The following is a 26,965-nucleotide window of genomic DNA, read 5'->3' on the forward strand; positions in this document are numbered from 1 at the left end:
ATGAATGGTAATTATTCAAACTTACTTGCAAAAAAAATCTTCGACCTTGCGAGGTGCCTCTCGTCAGTTATTCGGAATTTTCGCCATGGCGGACGAAGACATGCGTGCAGACATGTTTTCAAGATCAATTCCTACCATTTCCGAATTTTATCAATTCCTCCTCAGTTTTCGCAACAACATTATTGGAGTTATAGCTTTTGCATCATGTTGGTTCAGAAAATTCCGATGGAACGCTGCCGGAATATGGGTTGGACCGGTTTGCGGGCTAGGGTTTACTTACTTACTTATCCGGCGCTTCAACCGCTTTGCGGTCTTGGCCTGCCTCAGGAGTGTCCGAAACCGCTCACGGTCTCGCGGCTTCGTCTGCCAGTCCGTTATCCCGGCCTTAATGGCGGACGCCTCCACGCCATCCTGCCACCTCAATTTGGGCCTACCACGCCTCCTCTGTCCTTGTGGACGGCCCTTGCTGGCTAGGGTATCATATCGAAATTCCGCCGAAATTCGCCCAAAATGATCGCATTGAGTTTTGGCGTCATTACCTACCATTGCTATGAAGCCACAGGACGAGATTTCTGCTTCCTGATATGTTTGTTCATGTTCCCCATGTACTATTTCACTGTTTGGTCAATTGCATTAAGGCGAAGGGTAAGCGAACGCAGCGAAGTAGTGGCATTTATCCACCGGTCTTCATTTGCAGCTTCCTTAGGAACCTCAAGTCACTCAGGGTGGTCGACCATTCGGAACTGAGCTTTCATTCGATGCTCTGATTGTTGTCTAATAGTATCAAGACTTTATAAATGCCCCATCAGGCTTATGCGACGTCCACAGACTTCTACACCGAGTTCGTTTTAGCCGCTACGGGGTGCTTCTTTGATCGGGATGGGAACGGCTTCTTTGATCGCGCACGCTTCTGAACGAAGTAGCTTCACTGTTGTGGCCATCACGGTTCGAGTTCGACTGATAGAGGTATCAAATGTTTGTCTGCTGACTGATGGGATACGATTATTGAAAGTGCAATTAACGTTTCGCCAGTGCGTGTGAAGATAACCCCATTAAAAATCGACAATTGTCCATCGTTTATCAGAGAAGTGTACTATTAAATTGACTGTATAACGCGGTAAGTTGTTTTCAACTAAACTAAAAACTTTATTTGCTTTGTTCTGTGGCACATTCTGTGCGGATACCACCCGTCATAAAAGTCTGATCCCTCATTGATCCCTCCCTCTAAAGCCCAACCTAACGGCGCACGCCACTTGCTCACAATGCTGTCCTTCAGTCCTAGCAGGTCGTTTGTAAATAATAGTATAGTGATAGTGCTAGTAGCAAGTAAATACAGTTCCGTTATATGTGCTTCTGGGTTGCGGCTCTTTGGTTTTGCTGTCATTTCAACGATGTGTTTGTGTGTGTGTGATTAACATTATAGCTTTATATGTGGTTTATGCTTGTTTTAATGCCTTTTTGTCCTCTTTGCTATCCTGTTTTGTGAACTTTTCTCGCTCTCTCTCTTTCTCTCTCTCTCTCTCTCTCTCTCTCTCTTGCTCTCTCTCCTTCTCTGTATATCTCAGTTTCAACATGATGCCAACACGGATCGGACGAAATAGATTCCACTGCGGGGGTTCAGCAACTGCTTGGTTTGTGGCTAGGGGTCACAATTGCTATTCAACTTTCTAACGGTTGTGTGTGTGCGCGCTTGTGTTTATGCTAACATTAATCTCTCGGTTTTGTTTTTTGTTATTCACAGCACAAGAAAACAAGGGAAAACAACATACACAAACACACACACACCATATCTCCCCCACCTGTGCATGGTTTCACGCGAGCAGTGTACAAGATAACGCCGGCGTTGGTATGCTCCTCCATGCGCGTTACATCCGCAATCAGGATCATCTCGGGGGGAGTTTGGCGGCGTGATCTATGCATTGCTGTCTTTGCTTTGCCGTAACGTATTTGTTTCAGTAACGGGTAATGGTCATGTGTAGAGCATGATTATGTTCGTATGCCTTGCTTTCTTCTAATTAATACTTTGTGATGAGCACTGGTTTTTGTGTTTTGCGCACACAAACACGTGCTTCCTGCGCACGCTTTCTCCTAAATAGGCTTCCGTATGTGTGTGTTTGTTTGTTTGTTTGTTTGTGCGTTACTCGTTCGCACCTTGTTTTAAATAATCCTAATTATCGGCAGTCAGGCCCTCAAACAGTGATATATTGGGTTCAACACACGCTCACACACACGCACACACACGTACGATAACACGTGGATAGGTGTAGGAGCATCTGGCTTAGTATATGGTAGGGTATTTAAGAGCTACAGCAGTATTTAGTTGCAATAATGAACAATTCTCTCCCTCTCTCACACACTGTTATCATTAATGATCCCCCAGCGACTATTCACATACTAACGCAAAAACATTCTTCGCCTGAAATTCATTCTTGGTTCAGATGTTCCGACAATGGCGGGACCAATTGAAGGGGCTCTGTTGAATTGATCATCTCGCCACGGCTCGGCCGAACATCCGAACCAAAAAACCGATTTCAGCGTACCAACTAACAGTCAACTTCTCGTACTCTCCATCTCCCCCAAAAACAACACGCACCGCAACGCGTTCCACTTTACAATTTACTTAAACATCAACAAAACGCGAGCACGCGCGTTCAATGATGAAACCATTTGCTTACTGGCTGGGTGTATGCGTATAGCCTCAGGTATGCCTGGCTGCGTCTAGCGCTGCCGCTTACAGTGGCGTCAGCACCGAGCTGCACAGCTCGCCCTGCTCGCGCTTATCCTTCATGCTGAGCTCCTGCAGGTCCTGCTGGATCTGGTCGAAGATGCTGAGCGCGGGCGGTACCGGCGCCACCTCGGCCGCTCCCGCCAGCTCGCCGCGCGACTCGTCCGACGGCGACAGGCCCTCCTCGTCCTCCTCGTTCGACGACTGCAGCTGGCGGACCCGCTCCTGGGCACTTTCGCTCGGGCGGGTAACGACCGCGGCCGCGATTGCCGCACTCGGGTGCATCTTGGTCGCGATCGCGACCGGCTTCTTGGCCGGATCGTTGCTCGGGTAGTGGTAGTGGTGCGACTGCACGTGCGTACCGGTCAGGTTCGTGAGCGGGATGCGGTACACGCGCAACGGTTTGCTGCTGGACGCCGACCCGTTCGAGGGGGACGTTTCGCCTTCGCTCGTTTGCGCTTTGCCCAGGTTGAGCGTCGGCTGGCGGATGAACGATTTGCGCGTGGGGGAACTGGGCGACGTGCCCTTCACGATCGTGCTGTTCCGGGGCGAGTTGGGCGGTACGGACGCTTCGCCAAAGTGCCGACAGAGGTCCTTCGTGTTCGGCAGGGGCTGAGCGCCAAAGTGCTTCGCCAGATCTTTGCTGCAGGTCGTCGTCGGGATGGAAAAGGACGTGCCGGCCTCACCGTACGAGTTGCTCTTGGCGATCGGTCGCTTCAGCTCGTCCACCGACAGAGACACCTCCTTCGGTTTGGCCGGATCCCCCGCCGGGTTGGGGTTTTGCAGCGATTTGGCGCGCTGAATCTGGGGCGTGGTAAGCTGTCCGCCACCCGACTCGGCTCCGTTCGGGTCCGATTCGGCCGTGGACGGTGCACCGCCCGAATTGTCCTCGTCCGAGCTGAGCCGGCTGCGGGCCGGACTGGTCGACGCGTCGTCCTCCGGCACGACCCGGCTCTCCTCGATCCGCGGTTTGTTCATCTGCTCGTGGTCCTCCGCATCGAGCCCGCGCAGTTTGGCACCTTTGGGAATGAACTCGGGCGCGGTCGTGACGAAGAAGATGTCCTTCTTCGACGTGATCAGCTGCAGCTCGGCCATCGTAACCGTGTGCACCAGGTTGCCGTTCACCAGCAGCCGGATCTCCATCGTGTCGGGCGTGAACGCGATAATGTACGGGAAGGCGCACACAACCGACGACGGCGGCGTGTTGAACTGGAAGTCAAACTCGGTGCTGTTGTTGCACTCCTCCGACAGCTTCTGAAAGTGGCAGGTGTCTGAAACGGGGGAAAAGCGAAAAACGTTAGCCAACGCAAACGAACTCCGCGGGGATAAACCAAGCCCCCTTCAACTTACGGTTGTAGCACAGCAGCAGCTCCGTGTCCTGCCCGTCGTACAGATCGAGCGCCGCAACGAGGTGCGTCTGCGTGCGCTTGGTCGTGTCCGTTTCGTGCAGCTTCGTCCCGTGCCCCGTCAGCTCGGACACGATCTCGAAATGGTGCCGGTAGCCGACGCAAATCAGCAGGCCCGCATTGGGGCACGAACCCTCCAGAATGGTCATGATCGTCGGCGAGTCGTGCAGGTGGATCTCCTTCAGGAACAGGAAACCCTCCACCGTGTCGTTGTCACTGTTCGGGCACCAGGAGGTCCACGCGGCCGTATGCTTCCACTGGTAGATGAGCAGCTTCCGCCCGACCGCCACCGCCATCCGCAGATGGGCCTCGCCGGCCCGCGATATCGCGTACAGATGGCAGCCGCGCGTCTTCTCAATCCGGCGCTCCTTCACGTCGACGCGCGACCGCTGCACCAGCCGGTCGTCCGTAAACTCGTTCAGCCGAAACACGTGTATCCGGTGGCCGTCCTTCTGCATCGCGCTGCCGCCCCGCACCAGCATGATGCCGTGGTCCTCCACCACGTTCAGCTGCCGCACGCACAGCGTCTTGTCGAACACGACCCGGTGCGTTTGGTCCTCCTTGATCAGATATGTACCTTCATCCGAGGCGAGAAACAGCTGATCCTGGCCCCAGCTGTCCCCGACCAGCTCGTTCCGGGGCTGGAACGTCGGATAGAAGCAGTGCGGCTCCCAGGGCGGACGCTTGAAGACGGTACCGGCCGACGCGATGCTGGTCGGGGCGTCCCCGCGCACGATCGCCTCCAGCTTGAGGGCTTGACCGATGCGCACAAACTCCACCTGCCGGGCGTCCTCCTTCAGCTTCGAGGTGCGGGGCGCATCGTACAGCACCTCCGAGAAGGCTCGTCTGTTAAGCATATTCTGTGGGGAGAAAGTTAGGAACAGATGGAGAACGATATAGCTTTTCGACGTATTACACGAAGCACGAGTGGAAAAAGGATTAATTTCCACGACTGTTTGGTCCGTAAACAGTGTACAGCTAGTAGACATTCATCCCATAAGTAGGGCAATTAAGCATGGAGTGAAAGGGTCATAGTCGTCTCCTGAAGTGAATGCCATTTTCAAATAAACAAACCTTCCGACTTGGACGTTCATGTGCCCTTTTGAAACCTTCCTACATAGCAAAACATTGACCCCATCACAACACAGTGGAAACACCTTCACCCCATACTTACCATTTTATTGTCGTGCACATACTCCTCGTACAGGTCCTTTATCAACATTTCCAGCGTCCGTTCACGCTTCCGCGCAAAGGTCGGCGTTTGGAAGGTGGCCTTCTCGCCGTTGATCAGCTTCACCAGCAGAAAGTCCCGGAAGACGGCCGGATCCTGGGGTGGGATGTTGGACGATGTTTGCACCCGACCCAGTCCAGTTCCGTCCAGCCCGATCCGGACCAATCCAGAGAGGTTTTGTTAGCCCGTGCAAGCGCATAACATTGTCGCCCGAGTTTGGCGTTTGGAGGCGCATCAAAGAAGCGTGAGAGAAGAAGTGAAGGAAGAACTTTTACTAGCCATTCCGGGTGATTCATACACGAAATGGTAAGGCATAGCGTAGAAATGAACCGGTTCAGATGTTGGATTTCGGTTTTATTAAGCTGTTATTTTACTTTTTTGCTGCTTTCTCTGGTGCCTATCATCGTTCCAAATGGCCGAACAGGGACCTTTTCGTCATTTTAATAGCTTCGAGACGAAGGGTCACTGGTCAACGCTCGTAAACACTGTTCAAATGTGCATCGGAAACAAACGTTTTGTGCGCGTTCCCTTAAAGGTATACATTTTGATAAAAATAAATCTAAACTTGTTCTGTTATACAAACTGTTATACACACAAAGAATAATAAACCTTTGCAAAAAAATGAGTTGTGAGCAAAACAAAAAACAAGCTCATAGAGAAAAAAAAATTCAAATTTTCATCCTTCCATCCGGACCCAATTTCCCGAACAATTAGTACAAGCTGAACCCACCGTACTAACCGAACAACCGACCATAAAAACTGTACTTGTAGCTTCCGCCTAGAAGCCCACGGGTCGGCGGTAGCTGGCTGGTGCCGAGTTATGGTGCTTTGCTGTTGTGTTATGCTTCCCCCACCTCAAATTTGCCTTTTCCCTGTATTCCGTCGGATATTTCATATTCATTTATACCGCCATTCGTCGGTCCATTCGGTCCGTCCGTCAGGGGCACTGGCTACGGAGAGCAACGGAATACAACAGTCCGGCCTGCTCGCGGAAGGTTTTCCATTATCCCGTTTGTTGCGTCGTCGTTTGACCCGTTTTATCGACGTCCTTCGTACGGTTTTTGCTGGCGTTGTTACCTTTGTCGTCGGCTGCTCATCCGCCTGCCCGTACGGGCAAAGCGGTAATAATCTGTAATAATCCATCAAGCTGGCTTTGAGGCTTCACCCGCCGGCTGATTGTCAGGTTTTTGGGGAGCAGAGGAGGAAAGGGGAGGTGAATAGTCAAGCTTTCCATTTCGGTAGGTGTCAGTCAATTTGTTGTGGTTATACTTGTTTTTTTTTTTTTGTATATCCCTGGCCCTGTCCGTTCGAGCGTGAACTCGGTCGTCCTTCCCACGCCCTGTTTCTCCAAAGCGCGTGGGACGCCCCACGAAACCAGTTGCTCGGAACTCTTGGTAACGATTTACGAGTCACGTGATGCGTAGTTTTTCTTCCATTTAGCGACACACGTTTATCTGTGTTTGTGTCCTGTTTGGTGGACTGTTTTTTCTCCCTCTTCACTGTGTTCAAAGTGTAATAAGCTTTGAAATGCTTACAGCAGTGCAACGCCCTTATAATTATTATGAGGACAGCTCGGAATGGACAAAACGTGAGCAGTCCGCTAGCACACACACACACACACACACAATGAAGCACGACACACTCGAGCGAGCTAGAAATGGTCAATTAACGACGATGAGATTTGCATTCTCCACGAGGGTCTCGGTGCTGAGGTGAGAATTTAGTAGAATGTCTGGCTCCTCCCTTTTCGCCATAGCATCTGCTTTGACAATGTGTTACATTTTCACTAAAAACGGTAGTTAACCGATACAAAACAGCGGACATTCTTGCAGCTTTACTAGCCTTAAAGGTGGGGTTGTTCTCTGGCTTAGGGAATTTAATCATCGAACCGGGTCATGGCGATGGTCGTAAAAAAGGCCATACGACGGTGCGTCGGTGCGGACTTACCTCAAACTCGGGCGGATTGGGCAGCGTCGGGCCAAAGGGTGGAACCGTTTCGTCGCAGTACACGGCTAACCGGTAGCGCGTCCCACGCTTGGTAACGACGGCAAACACATCTGCAGAGTGGAGAAGCGAGCATGGGGTTAGCAAGCGTGGCGAATATGATTTATGGGTCGAGCAATGCGCTGTGGAATGATTTGTTTCTTTTGTTGTTGAGTTTTTTGAATGATTTGCATTAGTGTTTTATTTTAGTTAATGATGATTTTTCCCCTTTTTAATTGGATTGCAAACTGTCAATGAAGGTCATTTTGAATTTGTACTAAAAATTTAGAAAACGCCTAAATGTAGGCAACTACAGTTGTTACTTCAAAGAGTAGCGACGATCCCTCATTTTGATTCATCCAAAAATATATTCAAATTTAATCTCTCAAATGAATGCTCGTGCCTTTAATGTTCTTAGTTGCACCCGTTCTTCCCTCTTCATCGAATGAACAAGTAATTGATTGTACGCATCATGGACAAAAAAACACTCTACGGCACGTGCAGCACCACCCATGCACACATAGCGTGGATTTAAGTAGTCTATGATGAAATTTAATTTCAATGCCTAGAACGTGTTGTTGCCAGTGCGTCAGCAGGATTAGCGTACGCCGCATCAAAGTAAACGCAATCTATCTACCCACCCAGGTGTGTGTGTGTGTGTACTTACGCGTAAATTGACTCTTTACGTTGTTCGGTATGAACTCGGTCTCTTCGCCCGAGGACGCCTCGTCGATGAAAATGATGTTGACGATATCGTTCCCAATGTGTCGTTTCCGCTCGACCTGTCGGGGGAGGGGTGTTGCCGGGGGATGTGTTGTCGAGATCAATCGACACGTGTATTGCGTGTTTTTTTATCAACCCGAGTATTGAAAGTTGTGTTGATTTACAACGCGAATACAAAGAAATTTGATTCAGGTGTGAAGGATCAGTTGCAGAAATGGCATTGAGGAATAGAATACAAGAAGAGTTCATTAGAAGCAAAGTCATCGCGCATTATGTTGGTTTTAGGATAGCAATTATATTAATACTTCAATGTGAAAAGCGAAATATGTTTGACATTAACCTTTAGAAACCATTTAAAAAGATCGTATGCAAAGTAATGGCATTAAAACACCAACATTTGTCTTCACATTTTAGCCAAGACGCTAATCTACATGTTACAAACATCTATTACATTCTCTTTTAAAGCAAATTGCATACTTTTAGGCGTAGCTGTTAAGAACTTCTACAAAGTATGCAATCTGCCTTTCAAAACGGTCGCACCAAACAATCCATAGCTCATTCCAATCAAAGCAACACACGAATTCCATCGCCTACAATGTATGGATCGCGCCTACAGCGGGTCCAACTGTTTGCTGCGTAAATAGCACACCAGTGTGTGCAGGCTTATCGCGCTCACCTTAGGCAAGGCGTTTATTTTTTCTTTTGTTGTGGTGCGGAGGCAAGCTAATTAGCACATAAATTAAAGCACACGGACGGTGCCGTTTCCTCACCTGCTGTCGATTATCTCGGCTAAATGGTAGCAGCGTCGATACGTGGAACATTATCTCGTGCCCCTCGTACAGCGTGTAGATGGAGTACTTGCCCGTCATGTCACCTGGTAAATGCATGGAAAACATGGACAGATAAGCTCGTAATGCGCTGCCAGAGACAGTAATGCTTGTGTGTGTATGAGTGTGTGTTGTAATTTAGCACCCCCAGCAGCAACGGAATGAGCTGTTATTTGCTCGTGCCCGTGCTAGCGAGGCAGCGCTTTTTTATTGACCGACCGTGCGAAACACGTGCGTACCTTTCACATCCAGTCCACCACGGTACCGCTCCCAGTCCTTTAACCGTATCTTTTCACCCAGCAGCGTAAGAAAATCGTCAAACTCCGGACTTCCGGTTTCTGTTGGGAAGGGCAATTAAATATGGGGCAATGAATGGGGAACGAGGGGAAAAACGGCGTCGCAAAAGAAGCCGCTACGCAGCGTTTTGCGTGAACCTTACCATTGCTCAGCATTTCGTCGTCCAGCTTTTGGCCGGCCTTCATGTACACCACGCCGAACTTGAAGTTTACCGAGCCCTCCTGCTCCTCGAGCAGCAGCAGATCCTTCTGGATGTCGGCGGCAAAGATTTCCTTTGGCGATTTGTTCGAGTCCATCAGCGTGAAGTTGGATAGGATCTGTTTCACCGTCAGCTTCTGCTGCGGGTTGTACGGCAGTGCCAGCTTCTGGGCACCCTGTTACGGTTACGGTGCATGGGGAAAGCAAGCGGGTAAAGGTTAATATTAGTCACTCTGTCTGTATATCTCCCTTTCTCGCGATCTCTGATAAGCACGCTGGTGGGATAGCATTTTTCCGCAATTAAACATCCTGACACGGGGGAGGATGGCTGGATTAGAATGAAAAATATGTTGTACAACTTCGCACAACCCACGCAAACAACAGCGAAATACACGATGCGTTCATTTTTTGCGCACCGGGCACGAGCAACGGCATAAATTCGGCACAAAGAATGTACATTCACCCCCGGCACATTCACCATGTGCTTACAGCTTACGCTTCGATGGCATTTCGTTGTGCCGTTGACTAGGGAACCGAGGCTGCAGCCGTTTCTTTCAAACATTGCTCAACAAACACACACACACACACATCCGCGTGTATGTTGTACATGTCACGGCAAACCGACGAGGAAACATCAAAGCTAGCGCACAACGTTCAAAGATTCAACCTACAATCTCGGGCATCACTACAAGCTGCTGGCGTGTTTGTTGCGCCATGCTTCGCGGCATGCATAGCGTGGGAATAAAAACATTCAACTCTTTGCAAAGCATAAACAAAGTAGCTCCCGATCCAAACCCAGCACGCACACGCAGGTAAGGGATTGCCAATCCGTGCATTGAAAACAAATCACATTTCTGGCTACCATTTCCGGCCCATTCGTTTGTTGTCCCGCTGGGGCGGATATGCAAAAAGTGTAGCACAAACGTGCGGACTATAAATCAATGGATGAATTGGGGTGGTAAAAACAAGTCGCAGATAAAATGAGACAAGGCAAACGTGCCTTTGTTTTGATGCGATGCAGCAAGAGACAACAAAATATTAATATTTTGTGATTTGTTTTCCGGTTGAACGTGGCTTTAAAAGGTACGATTGGAATATACAAAAAGCGAAAAAGCATGTAAAAAACGAAATATTTTCAATGTGCTGTACGAATGATAGAAGAAAAAGGCCCGAGGGATGATTCAATATTTCTATTTCCAATTCCTGTCCATCCTCGGGGCGTATGTTCTGCACGCCTACGCAAACTACACACAGGCAGGATATTTTAGGACTCCCCTATGGGCCGCCGGGCGGTTTTGGTACACTCCGGATAAGCACCTTAAAATAGAGAGCCACCATGTGCCTCCCAAAAGCACCGAACTGTTGACCTGCCGCTTCCGGTTGCCGAAGCGTTTATCGACATTTGCTGTCGTGTTGCCTTCCTGCCGTTCCCGACCACCGCAATGCCGACATTTAGGCGCAAATAATGGCTCATTCGTTTGTCGATTCATGACCGGTTTCCCCACGAGGGAAAGCGAAACGAGCCCAATAATGCACTCTACAAACGGACCGGAAAGGTCATGGAGCTTTGAAACTTTGGAACACAGTAAAATACTTTTTTTTCTTGCACGGAGGGAAGCGTGAAGAGTGGGAAAGTTTGAAAAGTGGGTGGTGGGCAAAGATCAAATTTGTCCTGACAAGAAGAATTGACACAGGAAGGGAAACACAGCAGCGTACGGTGTGCGTGAATAGGGCTTCCGGTCATGAAGTCTCCGACAGTGGCAAACTACACTGCCGTACCTGAGTCTGTGACAATGCGTAAGTACGCCACTTGAGAAGGTCTTTTATTCGATTCTCACGCAGCACAGAGAAATGCTGATGCTGATAGAGCAGCCAACAGAATCCGCACGCACACCGCATCAACGCACCATCCACTGTGTGCTGTCTGTAAGGGTATTTTTCGGGGCTGAAGCTCCGGGAACAGAATTCGGATCCTTTGTGTGCTGTGCATCGTGGCTTAATTGAAGTGATGGAAGAACTCACTCCAGTGTGCCATTCACAAAGTGCCTGTGTTACGCAAAAGACGTACGGCGAGCTAGAATTAATTAGTTCCACTTCAGCAGTGCCGATTTGTGGCCGATCAGTTTTCAACAAAAACCTCACCCTCGGCGAAGAGGAGAGCACTTCATGAGCAATCGTGTCAACGATCACATTTGTTGCCTAGTACACGATGCCTACAGCTCTCTATTCTATCGCTGGTTGATTTGCCTTTTGAACCTTCCGGGAATAGGATATAATTTAGCTTCCCGTGCGTATCGTTTAACACACAAGCTCGATTGACACGGTGATAGATTTTTTTGTTTCTGTATACCTGTTTCCGGAACAGCATCACACGGTACAGGGGCATACATTTGCTGCCCGAGTCTTGGGAAACGATCGATAGGAAGTAGGGGCTTTTCTCCGAATCCATTCCGACGTAGTTTTGATGAACTGAAACGAAAATATTTTTTGTATAAGAACGGTTTAGTTAATTCAGTTGCTAATACTTGCATTTTGAAATCCGCCACGATAAAAGGCGAAAACGCAAAAAAATACTAAGCGTAGTTATCGCCTAAAGGTAGGCAATGCATTACAAACATGAATTAACCATTATTTGAGCCTTATTAAACCGTTGGGAGTAAGGATATTAATATGAAATGAATGAGCTATCAGAGGTTATGGGCTATTTAATGATATGCACTGCATAACATCAAAAATCTGTAAAATCTCATCTGATCTGATTTCTTACATTGCATACCTTCAGGAGCTACACACTGATTTTTCGATTGATTTGTACAATGAAACGTTAAAAGTCCGGATTGTAAAGCAAGATATATTTCAAGTGAGTTCTTCTACGAGGTGGGAAATAAATCCCATAGGTCATCAATCAATTGGAGCGAAAATATCACTAGAGAAAATATACGAACCAGACGGACTGGAGTTAGATCGTCGGGAAAAAGGTTACATTTTCCGATCTAATCAATGTAAATATAGCTCCCTCTCCTCATCAATAAAAAACGAGATCCCAGAGGCCCTAACTTTATCGCTAGAGACAGGCTGGCAGAAAAAAGGTAGAAAAAAGCATGCTAAATGCTGCATCATACTTACGCTTTCCCAGAAAATACTTGAAGTACCATCGTGTTTGATGTTCCGGGTTCTCCAGAATGGGGATGCTAGGGGATCCGAAAACCTTTTTTTTTGCCGTTGTTTTGTGTGTCCGTGTGTCCATTCCATCCATCGACGGCCCATCAAAATCGTTGCAGTTGAGTTGAGTTGAGTTGTGCAGAAGTTATAATGGGTAGCGTACGGACCGCACGTGTTTGGGGTTCGGGGATGGTGTGTTGCGCATAGAAAATGGCGATGAAAAGGGAAAGAAAGAAAGTAAAATAAAGATATGGCAGGCGGGAGAATGAAAATTGGAATATTTTGATTCCCACCGGACAGGGGGCCCATCTTCCCACGTCTTGTCCCGAGATACTCGCACACCCTTGTGTGTGCGTGTTTATGCTCGCCTGCTTTAAACTCCGCTCAACGTTACTTGTTCGAGAACGAGGGTAAAAAAGCTTCCTCCACAAGTGACGCTTAATCGATACGACAAACACTCGGAAACAACCCTCGAGTGGTGTGTCTTTGGTGGTGGGTTTAAAACTGCGATAGCTCGTCACTAGCCTGGTCATCCCCAACACAAGACTTCCTCCCTAAAACCGGGCGGAAGTTTTCGATATGTACTTTTTTTTCTAGCACTTTTGAGGGGGCCATCGATGCCAATTTGTTGACATCCGGCTAAGGGGAGCGATCGCTGGAGGCCCTTTTCGGTGGTGGTGGTGGTGGTGGGCCCCCGAACAGGAATGAGGCGACACAAAGCGAGACGTAATTCATTCAAATTACTGACAAAGTTTCAGCAAAATTGATCATCATGGGCTGAGATTTTTATCCGTCACCTTCTCGAATCCGGGTGGGGTTAGAAGATTGAAGCGAAAGCCATTCTCAAACTGGTAGGGCGGTTGCAGACAGCGAAGTCATGCTCGGATCGAGTAAATTGATTTCAATTGCGTGGGAAAACCCCGAAGCTCTGTGGTGTGGAAGTGAAAGTTTCCTGAACGCTTTGGTGTGGCAATGAATACATTTTGAATTTCAGATATTAATTAAAAGGGGATAACTTTGTGCATTAAGCTAGGAGAAAAGGTTATACTTTCACTCTAGCAAGTAAGTCAAAAGATGTTCTTACATTTCCTACACTTTACAAATTGCTTTAAAATATTAATTAAGTCACAAAACCGTTCACTTCCTCCCATCAAAAAGCAGCATGACCCACTGGTGGAGCTAACTGCCAAACAGATGAATGCTAAATTACTTACCTCGTCCTTCTCGGCTAATGACTCGCCATTCTCCAGCCGAAACCGGCGACAGTTTGGATCCAATCCATCAATCTCCGACTGTGGCAGCTGCGTAGGAAGAGATAGAAGAGATGGTGATATGTCAAAACCCGTCAAGATAATAAGTGATTTGATTTTGCTTCCGGCTTCCGTCAATCATATTAGCCGCGTAACACGGAAAGAGCGCATTTCCCTAAAGTGGCAAGCACGCTCCACTCGCTTGCGAATGCGTCATATGCTGTAAGCTTGGTTGGTTTCTTGTTTCGTTTGCCAGGATAGATGTGTACGGTTTCGCAGTGTGCGGTGTAGCGTGCACTTTGGGATATGCACGACCTGGGCAAACAACACGGCTAGCCTGGAACTTGTGGTGAATAATTAAAAACTATTGTCCTAAAGCGATGCAGGCCATCGCCGCTTCTGCAATTATGATGTTGATCTCCGCACGATGTTAGTCATGGCCATGAGAGAGAGAGAGAGAGAGAGAGAGAGCACAAAATAACGCTGAAGTGGGTAGTCCACGAATTGCTTAATTTTTTATGACAATCTTAAATAATTTTTTTTTAAATGATTATTGCAACGAAACCATTCACATTTTCCCGTCGTACGATGCTATGCGCCTGAACTTATGCAAATAAGTTGTTTAGTTCCTAATATTATGTATACCTTTAAGCGCTTCAAGCACACAGCTCGGTGTACCCTTTAAGATACAGAATTGTTCATTTCTTTTGCTTATGCTGAAGATATAAAATATGAAATTCTATGAGATACTTCATATATTTTAAAATTATTAGAAGTATACTATCTACATATCTAGCATGAATAAGCACCTTAACCATAACAGTTTCCATACCTTTCTTTCCAATTCTTATGTGTGTATATGTTTTTTTTTTCTTTTTGTTATATTTTCATTTTCATAGTTCGTAAGGTTCAAACCTCCCCAGGTTACAGGCGCGTACAGTGTGCTAGGCAAGCGCACTAGGTTCTTGACGCGAGTCGAGTCTTTTACTTTCCGCTGACTGTGCACACCACTTCGCCGAAGCGCTTCGATAGCAAACAACGCGCGGTCCCAACTATCCATCGCAGAATGCATAATTCATTAAACTGGAAGATTGCCCTTTCGCGAAGGAAATTCGTTGTGTGTATGTGACCGTTGGATGGAATGTTACTACTGCTCGAACTGAAGTGCACCACTTGTACCCCAAACTTCTACACCGCGGCATCAAGAACCGTTTTCGGCATGGACGGTGAAACTAGGCGAAAGCTAGCACTCTTCAGCACGATGCTGGCTCAGCAGTTTTAGCACCATCTTGCTGTGCCCTAGGTCAGGTTGGGCAAAGGTAGGTGGATGTTGAGGACACGGTGCTGTGGTATGTTTCATGTTTTGCGGTGTACAATTGATACGCCCGGGAGAATATGTAAAGGTCGGGCGTTCAATTTTCCGTTCATTTTCATCGTGGCCATTTGCTTCACGTTACGATATCGTTACCAGGTGTCTCGGTGCATGTGCGAGGCTAATGATTGGCCACACCTCGTCCTTCGTGTTGGTACTTCCCTGCATTAGAGATCGGATGAAGTTTTGTGCCAACTCGTACAGGTATCGGATTTCAGCGCTCAAACATCACAAGGAGCACAAGGCAACCTTACCGCAAGCGTAGACGTACCACTCGACTCGACTCGTGCCGGTGCTGTGATCCGTTTATTGGAAAATCCTCCGGATGTGAAAACGTGCCCCGATGAGGCTATTAGGTTATGGTCGTAAATTTCTTCCTTCTGTGTCACCCTTGTGCAGCTTCAGCCGGGGCGCAGATACACGGACACTTTTCAGCTTGACAGCGACGGCTGCTAGCTTCAGCATCACCTGCTCCCCGACAGACACGTGCGGCGGGAGACAATTGATTGTTTTTCTTGCTTTGAAATGTCGGTGAAGCATAGCGCAAATTCGTGGAAACAGAAACCCTGCAGGTGTGGGGTGCCTGGCAGATGCGAACCCCCGACGCTGTTTGTTTGGCGGACGAGCATTGATATCGTACGATTTCATTCCGCAGAAAAAAAAAACACGCTCACACACACCACTAAACATTTGTTACACACACACACACGCACATATAAAACAAATATTGTGTTGTTTCGTTGCTATTGGAACAAGAGGATGCAAACAATTTACAATTCTATAGAGCCTAATATTTAATTTGATCAAAGCATTGGCAAAAAAACATACAATATATAAACATAAAACCACAGCCACTAGTTTGTGAACACGGTAAACGAATTCTCTCACAGCACAGCATGGACGTCAAGCCAAATGCGACAGAACCACGGCGTATGAATTAAACATAGATAGGAAAAGCGTCGTTAAACGTCACAACAAGTGGTCTTGGCCATGGTTCGCCGTAACGGACAAGAGGCCTTCAGCAAACGTTATCTCGAGCTGCCAATAGAAGCTGCACCCCCAACAGCGAACGAAGTGGTGGTGGAGAAAAAACCTTGAAACAACCTCATATGGGAAGAGTTTGGTATGGCAAAAAAACAACTTTACGAAAACGACAAAGAAAAGACACCAAACGAGCAAACTATCGAGCCGCAACGTTATAGTTTGATGTGTGCCACGATATAATCTCTAGCTCTTGTTGAGTCACACAGAAAACAACGAAAAAAAGACTTCTGTTGTAGCAGTTTCCCATTTTGGGGTAGCAAGTTTTCTCTACTCGCTGCTTAAAACATGTCAAATATGGAATTTTAAAAATGTTGGATTGCTTCCAGCTTCACGAGCCTGTGTACGGGTTTGGTACCCTTAGTATGGTGTGTAGGAGGAGAGCCTTGTCAACAGGTCGGCTGTGTTTGTGGGAGACTAAAAATTGGAATTCATAATGTGAGGTGGAGTTATTTTGTTTTTGTTTTTTTGAACACCTGTGGTTGGAAAAAGCATTTAAGTTTTTGTGTCCAAAAAACGCAGTGTGGCATAATTTGCCCCATTATTTATGTAGCCAAGGAATGGAAAACCTTTCCTATGCCATGAAACTCTTAGTGTAATAATTGAAACAAATTTAACTCAAATTATTTGTAAAATCGGTAATCTCGTGGTATAATCGTCATCTCGTACGACTGACCAACATGCCCGTCATGGTTTCAAGTTCCGAATGGAATTAATGGAATGATTATGTTAGTAAGTTTAAAAAAATCTCTCTTTTGTTGTAGTTAAATTAGATCTTCATCCTTCACACTGTGTCACACTTTAGACTAAAATTTTCAGCTAATAGCAGCTCATTTGTAAAGCGGATCACATAATTAAAGGCGGATTGGTCTATGTGACTGTCCTCCCCTTGGTTACGCATTCCAAGCTTTATAATTTATTGCTGTTGTTATTTAATTTATTTGCTATTATTTTTTAAGCATAAGAAAGCTGGATGACTTTATTGAAGAAATAATAATAATAATAATAATAATAATAATAATAATAATAATAATAATAATAATAATAATAATAATAATAATAATAATAATAATAATAATAATAATAATAATAATAATAATAATAATAATAATAATAATAATAATAATAATAATAATAATAATAATAATAATAATAATAATAATAATAATAATAATAATAATAATTATAATAATAATTATAATAATAATTATAATAATAATAATAATAATAATAATAATAATAATAATAATGATGATAATAATGATAATAATAATAATAATAATAATAATACAATAGCATGATTATTGCTGCAATTATTCCAAATCTTTAGGGCCGTGCGATCATTTGCTTCGTTCGTTCGTGCTTCGATGAATATTTCTCCATTGTTTACATAAATGTTTAGAGTTACTCAATTGAAAAGGCAAAGTTAATCAAAACTTTTATTAATTTTATCAACCACCATGGTTTGCAACATTCAGCACAAATTTGCAAAATGCAAACCACACTCACGATCAATTCCACGACTGTCTAAACAATGAACTAATTTGACGGCCAACATGAACCACGGCGAGCAATCTGATGCCAATCGTGTCACACAAGATGCACCATAAAGAGTTCAGCGACATCATCCAATACGACACACACACACACACATATACAAACGGCAAAAAACCCTAGCAACCGGCGCAGACACAGTCAGTGGGCACTGGTGTCCGATTAAAATCAATTTTAATTGAAACCATTTAACCCCTCGGGGTCCCGCCGGACTTGATCCGATGCTGAAGGGAATGGAACGCGGTGGTAGTGCCGGACAGGGAGCAATGCTTGGAGCGCTCGCGAAAAAATGGCGCCATTCCAGCACCGCTCATTGATGCCAATTGATTGACACGCGGTCGCTTCACATTGGCCACTGGAAAGTCTTGATGAATGGTGGGCCTGGCGCCGCTTTCACCCCACTTTCCACACCGTTGGCCGGCCCAGGCCCAACCACGTGCCGTATATAAGTATGATAAGCCTTCGCCGGCGGGACAACATTGTATTTGCGGTGGTGACTTGGCGCAGTGTGTAACTCGCTCCGGCTAGCGAAACGCCGTTCTGTGCAAATATCCAGACTGTTCCGTTTTGGCTGTGAATAGCGTTAACCGAAAGAGTTTGCTTTGCTGCTTGTGGTGTGTTTGGAAGCGCCAGATCGATACCGGTGGCGTTCAGTTTAGAATATTATCGCTCTGGACGGAACCTTCCAATCTAGAGGTGTTATAACAGAGGATCAATATTGGGGCAGTGTAGCCCTGTTTGCGTTGTGATTGTTGTGAAAACAGCTCAACTCAACAAGCAACCGTCGCTCAAACAGTCCCAGCCTCGAAGGGTTTCTCTCAGCGATGAAGTCACGCAGCTCCTGCGGTCATCTGGCGCAGGCAATGGTGATGGTGTGGCTGTTGCACGCTTCCACACTGCTGCTATCATCCACCAACGGCCAGGAGTACGACAGCAGCTATGAAGAGCATCTCAACTTTAGCGATGTGTTTACGGACATTGCGGAGGACCTAACGACCGGCTACAGCCATGGAGGTCCCGAGACCATCCACACAGCCTTCCGGAGCCACTGTCAGGCCTGCCAGTTCCGGAACGTGTACGCGATGGCTTCGCTCAAATCGATCCAGGCGCACGTACTGATGAAGCTCGGCATTGACTCCATGCCGAACAGGACGCAGTACCCGAAGATACCGCGCCACATTTTGGAAAGCTTCACCAGGCAGGAGGGTGTGCCCCTGCACTCACCCAGCATGGTACGCGATACGGACTATATGGCGGACGAACCGTCCGCCGGGGTGGAGGAGATCGAGGAGGACTTTGACTACTATCCGATCACGAACAAGATCTACATTCTGGCGAAACGTGAGTAGTGTGCGAAGTGAACTGAACGCATCCACTAACGGCTCCTTGTGTCTTTATTTCTCTCCAAACCGTTGATTGTTTAATGTTACAGGAAAAGCAAACCGACCGAAAACACTCGAATCATAACAGCGTTTTTAGTTTTTAAGATTAGCTTTTTAAGCACCTGGGGATATAATACATTTTGAATATTAATTATTTCCTTTCCAGTTTACCTAACGTTTATCTTTGACCTTTATTTCAGAATTCGTCGATTATTTTAAGTCGCTATGTTCGATATAAATTATTAACCCATTTCTTTCCTTTCACTAGGGTTATCTTACAATCTTGAAGCTCTTCTCCTTTCCAGGCCACTTCGATGAAGCTCAGGCTCAGGTGATTTCACCCGGCTTACCAGCAACAATCCGGGGCCTTCCTTATCTCGCAACGCCCTCAAGGGTACGAGCAAAAAGGGATCATTTATAAGGATTTATCTCAAACGTTCGAGCCACTTTAGGGCCGCCCCATCCAATTGGATATATTTTAACATCCCGTTTAAGCTTGTCCCAAGTGGTTTAAATTAATCGACACGCTCTTCAATGTCGTTGTCGGGGCACTTTCCGTGCTTAAATGAAAACTGGGCACGAAAGGACACAAATAAAAGTTCCCTCTTGGAAGGTAATTATTCACACTTCTAGCTCTCTTTCTTTGATAAAAAGTGGGACGAAAATGAATTGGCTCTAATCGAAAGAAACTAATGGAAGTTCATTGGAAATGGTTTAAAAAAGAGGTGCGATGGATAAGGGGAAACCATGGAACTAGCATACCTTTTAAGTAACATTTTGCTCGAGGTAATGAATATTCTTTCAAGGTTTTCTCTTCTCGATCTCTACCCCATTCCCCACTCTAGCGTCAGCAGGAGTCGAACGAAAGCACGGGTTAATTATGCACACCTTTTTTAAAAAACGGTCTCGCGGGGTTACCGTGGCACATTTTCGTCTTAATTATAACACATTGATAAGCCTTACCTGGTCCACTGATCCATAATGACGCCGGGAGAAGACGCCTCGCCTCGAGATGAGCTCTGTCGCCGAAGTACTGCAAGGAACAGAATTAAAGAAAACAATAAGAGAGGAGGTTTTGACAAGGTTTCATTCTATTATGAGTTATTTCTGAAAACAGTGCTCAACTCCGGTTTTGGTACGGAATTGTGCTCGAGTTGCGATCGTATCGACGAAAAACCGTACTGCTGCGCTAATTGGTACTAAATAGACACTTGCATAGATCAAAAATTCAAAACCCCTTCCACCCACCGGCTGCACTCACGTAAATGTGCAAACAAACATATAAACAAACTGCTGCTTTAACCTCCGCTGCCAAGCTCGGGGTACCGTCGGAACGAAAACCATTAATCAGTGTCACCAGCGTTACCAGGGGAAATGCCGACTTCCTGGTAATGATACGGTTGCGTGAACCGACGGACCGCCTCGTCCAAGGAGAATGCCGTTGGCTCGATGGTCACGATGATGAGTCGGAGATGGTGAACAAAAAATAAACCAGGGCACGTTTTCAGTACGAGACGACGCGCTCGAAATGAATGAAATAAAATTGTGCTATGCGGCAGATTTTTGCGCTTGGGTGTGATCAGAATGCTTTCGAGATGCTCGAAAAGCAGCTCAGTCGCCACGAGCTGGTGGAAGTTTTTGGCCTGGAGTGTTTCATTTCATTTTTCAGTTTAAGAGTATTAAAACCGGTGACCGAAACTGGCGAAAACGCTCTTTTTAGGGTTTTATGGTTGAGATGAATCTAATTTTTGGAAAATCTTGATTTGCTCGCTAGTTGGGCTGCTGGTTACGATCGCAAGAGTTGAGGTTTGGAATGTAGTGGGATGAATTAAGAGGCACATAAATAAGACGGTAAACGTGAATGCAACAGCTAAAGTATGGGGATGGGATAAATTTTTCCCATAAAATGTAATGCAATTATTTTCAAGAGGCTTTTCTTAAAACGGTTGTTGTGCATTGGGCGTGGCGTGCCTGAAGGTATGCAGTATTTCTGTATGGGTTGTGTAAAACGCTTACATTGCCAAAGAAATATATTTTCGTTTAATAACTGAAGTATTATAGTATTATTATAGTATTATACACTGATATACCCAGAAAAGAAAAAAAAACATCTTTCATATCATTAGGCGCTGGTGAACCATCACAGAATATTGGATTCTTGCTGGTTGGCTGATACAATATCGCCTAGATGTATGCAATCAGCTTATCAATAGAGTATTAAATAAAAACTTTTCAGTTTGTTACTACATTATTTTTAATGACTTAATGATTTGACTTTGAATTCATTTGTGATTCTGTGCTTAAATATTATCATCTGCACTTGATTTCTATTGATTTCCAGTTTTTCAGGCTAGATAAACAGTGCAAATTAATAGTTATCGTTGATGAGTTGTGCTATGAGTTCAGCTAATGGCAGGTTCACATTGCATGGACCATGTTGTCCACACCCACCACCAACCGTAATACACCTTCAACGATGATACAAAACTTTCCGGCGTAATAGAAATACCAGCCCCGACCAACCTCAAAAACGTAACGCCCACTGTTTATCTTCGACCGTTAAACGAACACAAACAGCACCGCCAAGAGGAAAGCCAAAACAATAATACGCTTTTGGGGGGCACCGCTTCGAGGCGCCCTCACGTGAACTGCACCGAAAAGGGGTTTCCAAAAGGGTTTCTTTACCCTTTCCTCGGACCAGCTAATGGACGAAGGTTCGATGTACGTGTACTTTGATGTTCTGGTCTATGTTTGCACCGGTTTTGGAAGGTCAGAAGCCGCCCAGGCAGGTTACAAAAATACACACACACATAAACACAGGCATCACCGTTGCATGCATCTTATTTACACACCCAAACTGTAGCGGTTTACGTTTGCTTCACTAGGCAGGATGAATCAGAAACAGTCCCAAAACGATGGTTGCTGACAGTACGTTTGAAGTTGCACGATGTGTGCAGTGCGTTCGGCAAGGAACGTAAGAATTGATATCCGAGCTCGTGCGCGTTCGAACGGCACATCTTAAATCGGTGCAAATGTCTGGAAAGCCAATCAACTACGTGCCCTCCGTGCCCGGGCACTGTCTGATAAAAGTTGGCGAATGCTCTCTTTAGGTGTTCTCTTTTACCGAGCACGTAACAGCGGGCCCCTTGCGGCAGTGTGCAGTGTAAGGAAACGGAAATAAACTTTGACGTGTGTCTTTGTGCCGGACATAACCGTATCAACAATAGCGATCGCTAAACTTCTTACTCAACAGTGCATCTTGAGCAGCACATGCAGCTCGTGTTCGATGCTCATGACGTAAAACAAACAACTCCGTAACAACTTTGCTCGTCTTTATTTTAATGGTTTGGATAGCTTGATGGAAGCGATTGCTGGCGTTGAACGACGGTTGCACGATACTGAGCGGAGTACCTATAGGGCGCTTTTGTACGGACTATTGCTGTGAGAACCTTCGGGCAGGAATGAGAATGATACGTACTTTTGACTGTGTGGCCTGGTTTCTTATTGGATGAAGGAATTGCAGGGGAAAAGGTAGCTATGTGCCGCTAATTTATAGCCAGCTCTAGGGTTTATCCTCGACAAAAATCTTTCAAACCAAAGCTACGTTAGGCTATTAGTGGTACGGTTAATTAAATGCATTGCTTTAGTCGTAGCAAAGTTCGATATATTTACTTTTCAATCAAGAACACAAGGCAACGCTCTAAATGCTCGTGCGTTAGTATACAATGTTTCCCTTCCAAACAGTCCCATTTGGGGTTTGCGCCCTTCCCCACGGTTAACGAGCTCCCTGGATAATTGGTAGCAACCACTTGCACTTACATTACGCTGGACGCTCGTCGCTGCAGAACCCGCAGCGCCCCGATGTCCCGGTGCGGGGCGCGCGGTGGCGGCGTGAACAAACTCTGACTCCGGTCGCGCACCGGATCCGAGTCCCGGTACGTACGAAAGATGGTCGCTATCTTGAGATTGAAGCACAACATTGTCCATCCGAATGTGTGCGTGTGGCGCATGCACCGATCAGCTTCTAGCACCCGTTGGGCGGCCCGTTGCCACCCATTACATACGTACACCGCTCATTATCGAGCTCGCAGCAGGACGGCGTGTTAGGGATGGAAATGGATTCCGGCTGCCGGTTTTTAGGTGGCCCGTTGCGCCCACAGCCAACGACTCCGTGCTGACGGGTGTTCGTCACTGTGAATGGTGGTAGCGCTGTTGCAAGCGCCGTTCAATTTAGCCTTTCCCGGGTTCGGTTGCTCGGGGAACTGCCACTTGTCACCACTTGACCACACAAACACCCACTGCACACGGGGACACTCGTTTTACGCTCCACGGGGGACGATTTATGGTCGGAAACACTTTAACATGGTTGTTTACTTACGGAACCAATTTCACTGTGTAATATCACGCTGTTAGTGTTCTAATGTGGGTACGGAGAGCATTTTTGTAGCGAGGTTTTGAACGTTCTCTGTCACAGTTTGCGATTGCCGGTCAACGCTGCACTGCGCATCACACCGTTAATCTCCAACAGTGCTCGTCGTGCTGGGATTAGGTTGCTAACTCTTTTATCATGAATCTGACAATGTAAAGCGGTGTGTTAGCTTACATTTATGAGCGAGTTTAAATGCAATCAATGAAGATATTTTTTCTGACTGTCTAGCGAAACCAAACAAGCACGTTTGTTCCAAAAGATACATTTTGCTACGCTGCATACTTTTAGGCGTTTGAGGTATACGACAGTCGAACAGTATGGACTTTGAGCGACAAGTTTTTTTTAAGTATACAAACCGTAGATGAATGTTCATCGTTTAAACGTTAAATTCAGTTTGCCCAGTAATATCATAAAACCTCATCTCCTATCACCCAAACTATCTAATGAACAAGATTCTTCGTCGCATTCTCCACAAGAACAAGTAAAACTTTGATGAACCTGATCCGATCGAACTTTCGCTTCAATTTCAGGTGCCGAAAGAAAACCAACTGGCGGGGCGTACCGCCCACTTCATAAAGCTGCCAATGTCTGCTGACTAGTAATGGTCGCACACGCAACCTGCCTCACGCACTGCGTGCCTAGTGCACGGGAGAAAAGAAAATAAACAAACTCAAACAGTAAGCTGCTGACAGCCATTTCGGGCCGTACATTTCATGCTAAGCCGCAATAAGCCGCAATGTTCGCCATTTACACGCAGGCAGCAAATCGGGAGACGAAAAACTTCCACCCAATGCAATGACGTGCGTAAAGGGTGAAGGAAAACTTTGTCTTTCTCATTAACTACCACCGCCGCATACCAGCGCGCTGCACACTGCTGTCACTAGCAGACGGTACGGATCAGAGGAGAGAAAACCGATTATCCCTGGCACCGTGCGGTCGAGTGCGCACCGTCTGTGAGCGGGTCGGTTTTCCGCCGGCGTGCGTCAAATCCAGCTCCATACAACATGTGTCATCTTCTCTGGTGCGATTTCAAATGCACTTCCGCAAAACGGTTCGATTACTCGGCTGTAATTAACTGCAGTGAGCAGAAGGGATGGTTGGGAGGGATATGTTACTATTGCAACCAGCCGCCTACCAGTATGCAATTCCCACCGGTCCCTGATGTGATTAGTGGCAGGTTAGTCTCGGTTGATGTACACTCAAAAAGGGATACCGCTTAGAGTGAACGAGATAATAATGCTAGGCAGCAGATGAATATGTATGTCCGTGTGTGGGAGAGAAATTGTGGGTGGTAAATTGTGGCAAATTTATGAGATACGCGACCCCAGCAGCGGCAATTAAATGCTGAATAGTTTAATCAATTGCTAATGACTATTAACGATGCTGCACTTTGAGATTGAAATCGACAGATGGAGACATGAACGTAGGGCTTTAAACAGCTGAACAGATTGGCCTTTTGTGTGTTCTTTAAAATAGCGTTAAAGCTTCTATTATTGATCCTCTTTATGATACAATCTTACTCGTATCCTTAAGCAGCACAGAGCGCCTAAACATATGCAATTTTTGTTTCTATCAAATAGGAATACATCATGTCTGAAATTTATATTTTAATTTCGTTTTAGTAGCAAATAACAATTCAAAAATTGTTTTGGAGTATCAATTAACACACCAATATGTGCTAAGAAACGCCTTCAAGGGGCACTGTGAAGTACTACAACGATTTTAGATGAAAATTTTATTTAACATACTTCTAGGATTCTCCAACTTCCTCCATAACTCAGCTTCAAGCAGAGCAAGAAAGGCTACTAACCAGATGTATTAATGCTTTTAACGTTTGAATCAAAGAAGATGAAAACTCTCAAGAAACCCTTCAAGCTCGGCCTCTTCTTTAAAGCACTTCAGAAAACTTCCCTATCATTCGCAAAACTTTAATTGTTATTACTTTTTCCTGGAACACTTTTTCGACATGGAATAAGTTTGTTTTCAGGGAAACATATTTTTACAGCTACCTTTGCCACTCCGTAGGCATCCGGTATCGCCACTGCCAAATCATTATATTTTTACTTTTCGATCGTTCCACGCATCTGGCCACCAGTTGCCATCAATGCGCTCTCTGTTCTGTCGATAGATCATGGAGACGCATAAAGATGAGCAAAAAGCAAAAAACCTGAGCAAAATCAATGTTTGAGCCAATTTTACGGCACAATTCACCTCACTACCATGGTGATGGTGAAGTTCGCACCATTTTCTTCCCGCTCGCTAGACTGCATGCTTGCATAATATGCGCCAATTTTACGCGAGGTTTCTTCTTACATTGGTTTTCTCACTGTTTACAGTGCAAATCGAACGGTTCATTTCAATATCACCACGGTAACGTCTAATACGGCTCGAACGGTGATCGAAAGGGATGCACAAAGACAGCTTCATGTGCCTTTGTGTGCTACCCTCGCAGACCCTTTGAGTCGGCGGCGCGGGTGCTTTGTATGGCCAGCTTGTACCTCATCCACTGTGTCGGAAAATGTCTCGCTTCTCTAAATGCATACCGTGCACCGTGTTTACTCTTCACCGATCGATGTTCTTAGCCAGGATCAGTCAAGCAGCAGCAACAGCAGCAGCGACAGTACGTTGTGAACGGCACAAAGAGGGGAGAGAATTACCGGGGCGAAACAAGCAGAGCAAACAGATCATAAGGTTCCGGAAAATTGGAAATGATAACAGCCGGCAGGTTAGGGGTGTATGCGTAGAGGTTAAGCGACACATGGACACATTATGCTTTCAATTTCCCCTGCGGAAGTTCCGGGCGGTCAGCCCGGACGGACACACGCGCTGCCTGTTCGCCTTTCTCGCACACAATCAGCTGTGTCGGCATAATCTGTGCTTTGTAGCGACCCAAGCGATAATAACAATCCCTTCGTCGTGTTGGAGCGTGTCAGCTAGTTAGTTGCTAATGTGAATATTGTTTGCGGTTGAGTAATCCTTTAAACAAATATTCAAAAAGCTGTAGTGAACGGTTGAGCATAAACAGTATGTTGGAATGTTTGTGTAAACTGAATGTATGTTAAAGAAAGATTGTTTGGCTCGGTAGGAAGAGTTTCTGGAAAGTGTTATCTTTTTTTATGAAATAGCTCGTAATAGTACAACGTTGTAAGCTGGCTATAAAAAAACGACGCCTTAAAGTATGCAATCTGAATCTAGCAACGCCTAAATGTATGCTGCAAGCATTTAAAAATCTCTTTTTTTATTTACAGTCACTTATGACCGAATACAAAACGCTGAAATAAATAAAAACAAGCTCTACTGTCCAGAAACCTCGTTAGACCTTACATGCAATATATTGTCATTCTCATTTGGCGATCTCAAACCGCGGCGTCTCCGTTGACATGCA

General features: G+C 46.0%; 2 protein-coding genes across 11 annotated transcripts in view; one reads left to right on the forward strand and one right to left on the reverse strand.

The window, feature by feature from the left end:
• Nucleotides 1–1,106: 1,106 nt before the first annotated feature.
• The window catches only part of LOC120893567 (GTPase-activating Rap/Ran-GAP domain-like protein 3), an 82,547-nt gene continuing 56,688 nt past the window's right edge, over nt 1,107–26,965 (reverse strand). For 7 of the 9 annotated variants that reach the window (XM_040295542.1, XM_040295541.1, XM_040295539.1 and 4 more), the window contains exons 3-14: nt 20,115–20,184; nt 13,767–13,853; nt 12,517–12,598; nt 11,741–11,859; nt 9,335–9,566; nt 9,135–9,233; nt 8,839–8,942; nt 8,013–8,127; nt 7,310–7,419; nt 5,306–5,458; nt 4,076–4,991; nt 1,107–3,996 (exon numbers count right to left, since the gene is read on the reverse strand). In XM_040295542.1, coding sequence (XP_040151476.1) covers nt 2,732–3,996; nt 4,076–4,991; nt 5,306–5,458; nt 7,310–7,419; nt 8,013–8,127; nt 8,839–8,942; nt 9,135–9,233; nt 9,335–9,566; nt 11,741–11,859; nt 12,517–12,598; nt 13,767–13,853; nt 20,115–20,184 — 3,352 coding nt within the window. In that variant the 3' untranslated portion in view covers nt 1,107–2,731. Of the gene's footprint in view, nt 3,997–4,075; nt 4,992–5,305; nt 5,459–7,309; nt 7,420–8,012; nt 8,128–8,838; nt 8,943–9,134; nt 9,234–9,334; nt 9,567–11,740; nt 11,860–12,516; nt 12,599–13,766; nt 13,854–20,114; nt 20,185–22,970; nt 23,725–26,965 lie in introns of all 9 variants that reach the window. The other 2 variants (XM_040295535.1, XM_040295536.1) reach the window with 1 other exon arrangement.
• LOC120893568 lies at nt 18,236–21,183 on the forward strand. 2 transcript variants are annotated; one of them, XR_005738139.1, is made up of 3 exons: nt 18,236–19,110; nt 19,202–19,764; nt 19,997–21,183. XR_005738139.1 is itself a non-coding variant. In XM_040295543.1 (2 exons), exons 1-2 carry the CDS (start codon nt 18,594–18,596, stop codon nt 19,234–19,236), a joined length of 552 nt encoding a protein of 183 aa, XP_040151477.1. In that variant the 5' UTR covers nt 18,236–18,593; the 3' UTR covers nt 19,237–19,777. The 2 variants fall into 2 exon arrangements, 1 of the variants encoding a protein (XP_040151477.1); XM_040295543.1 differs by lacking the exon at nt 19,997–21,183 and having other exon boundaries at nt 19,202–19,777.

Source organism: Anopheles arabiensis, chromosome 2 (assembly GCF_016920715.1).
Source record: "Anopheles arabiensis isolate DONGOLA chromosome 2, AaraD3, whole genome shotgun sequence".
Classification (NCBI taxonomy): domain Eukaryota; kingdom Metazoa; phylum Arthropoda; class Insecta; order Diptera; family Culicidae; genus Anopheles; species Anopheles arabiensis.

Excerpts from the sequence above, each read along its gene's own strand:
- LOC120893568 (XM_040295543.1), top strand. The coding sequence starts at position 18,594 with ATGAAGTCACGCAGCTCCTGCGGTCATCTGGCGCAGGCAATGGTGATG. Across the intron at positions 19,111-19,201 it reads GATCTACATTCTGGCGAAAC|GAAAAGCAAACCGACCGAAA; the intron begins GTGAGTAGTGTG and ends TTAATGTTACAG.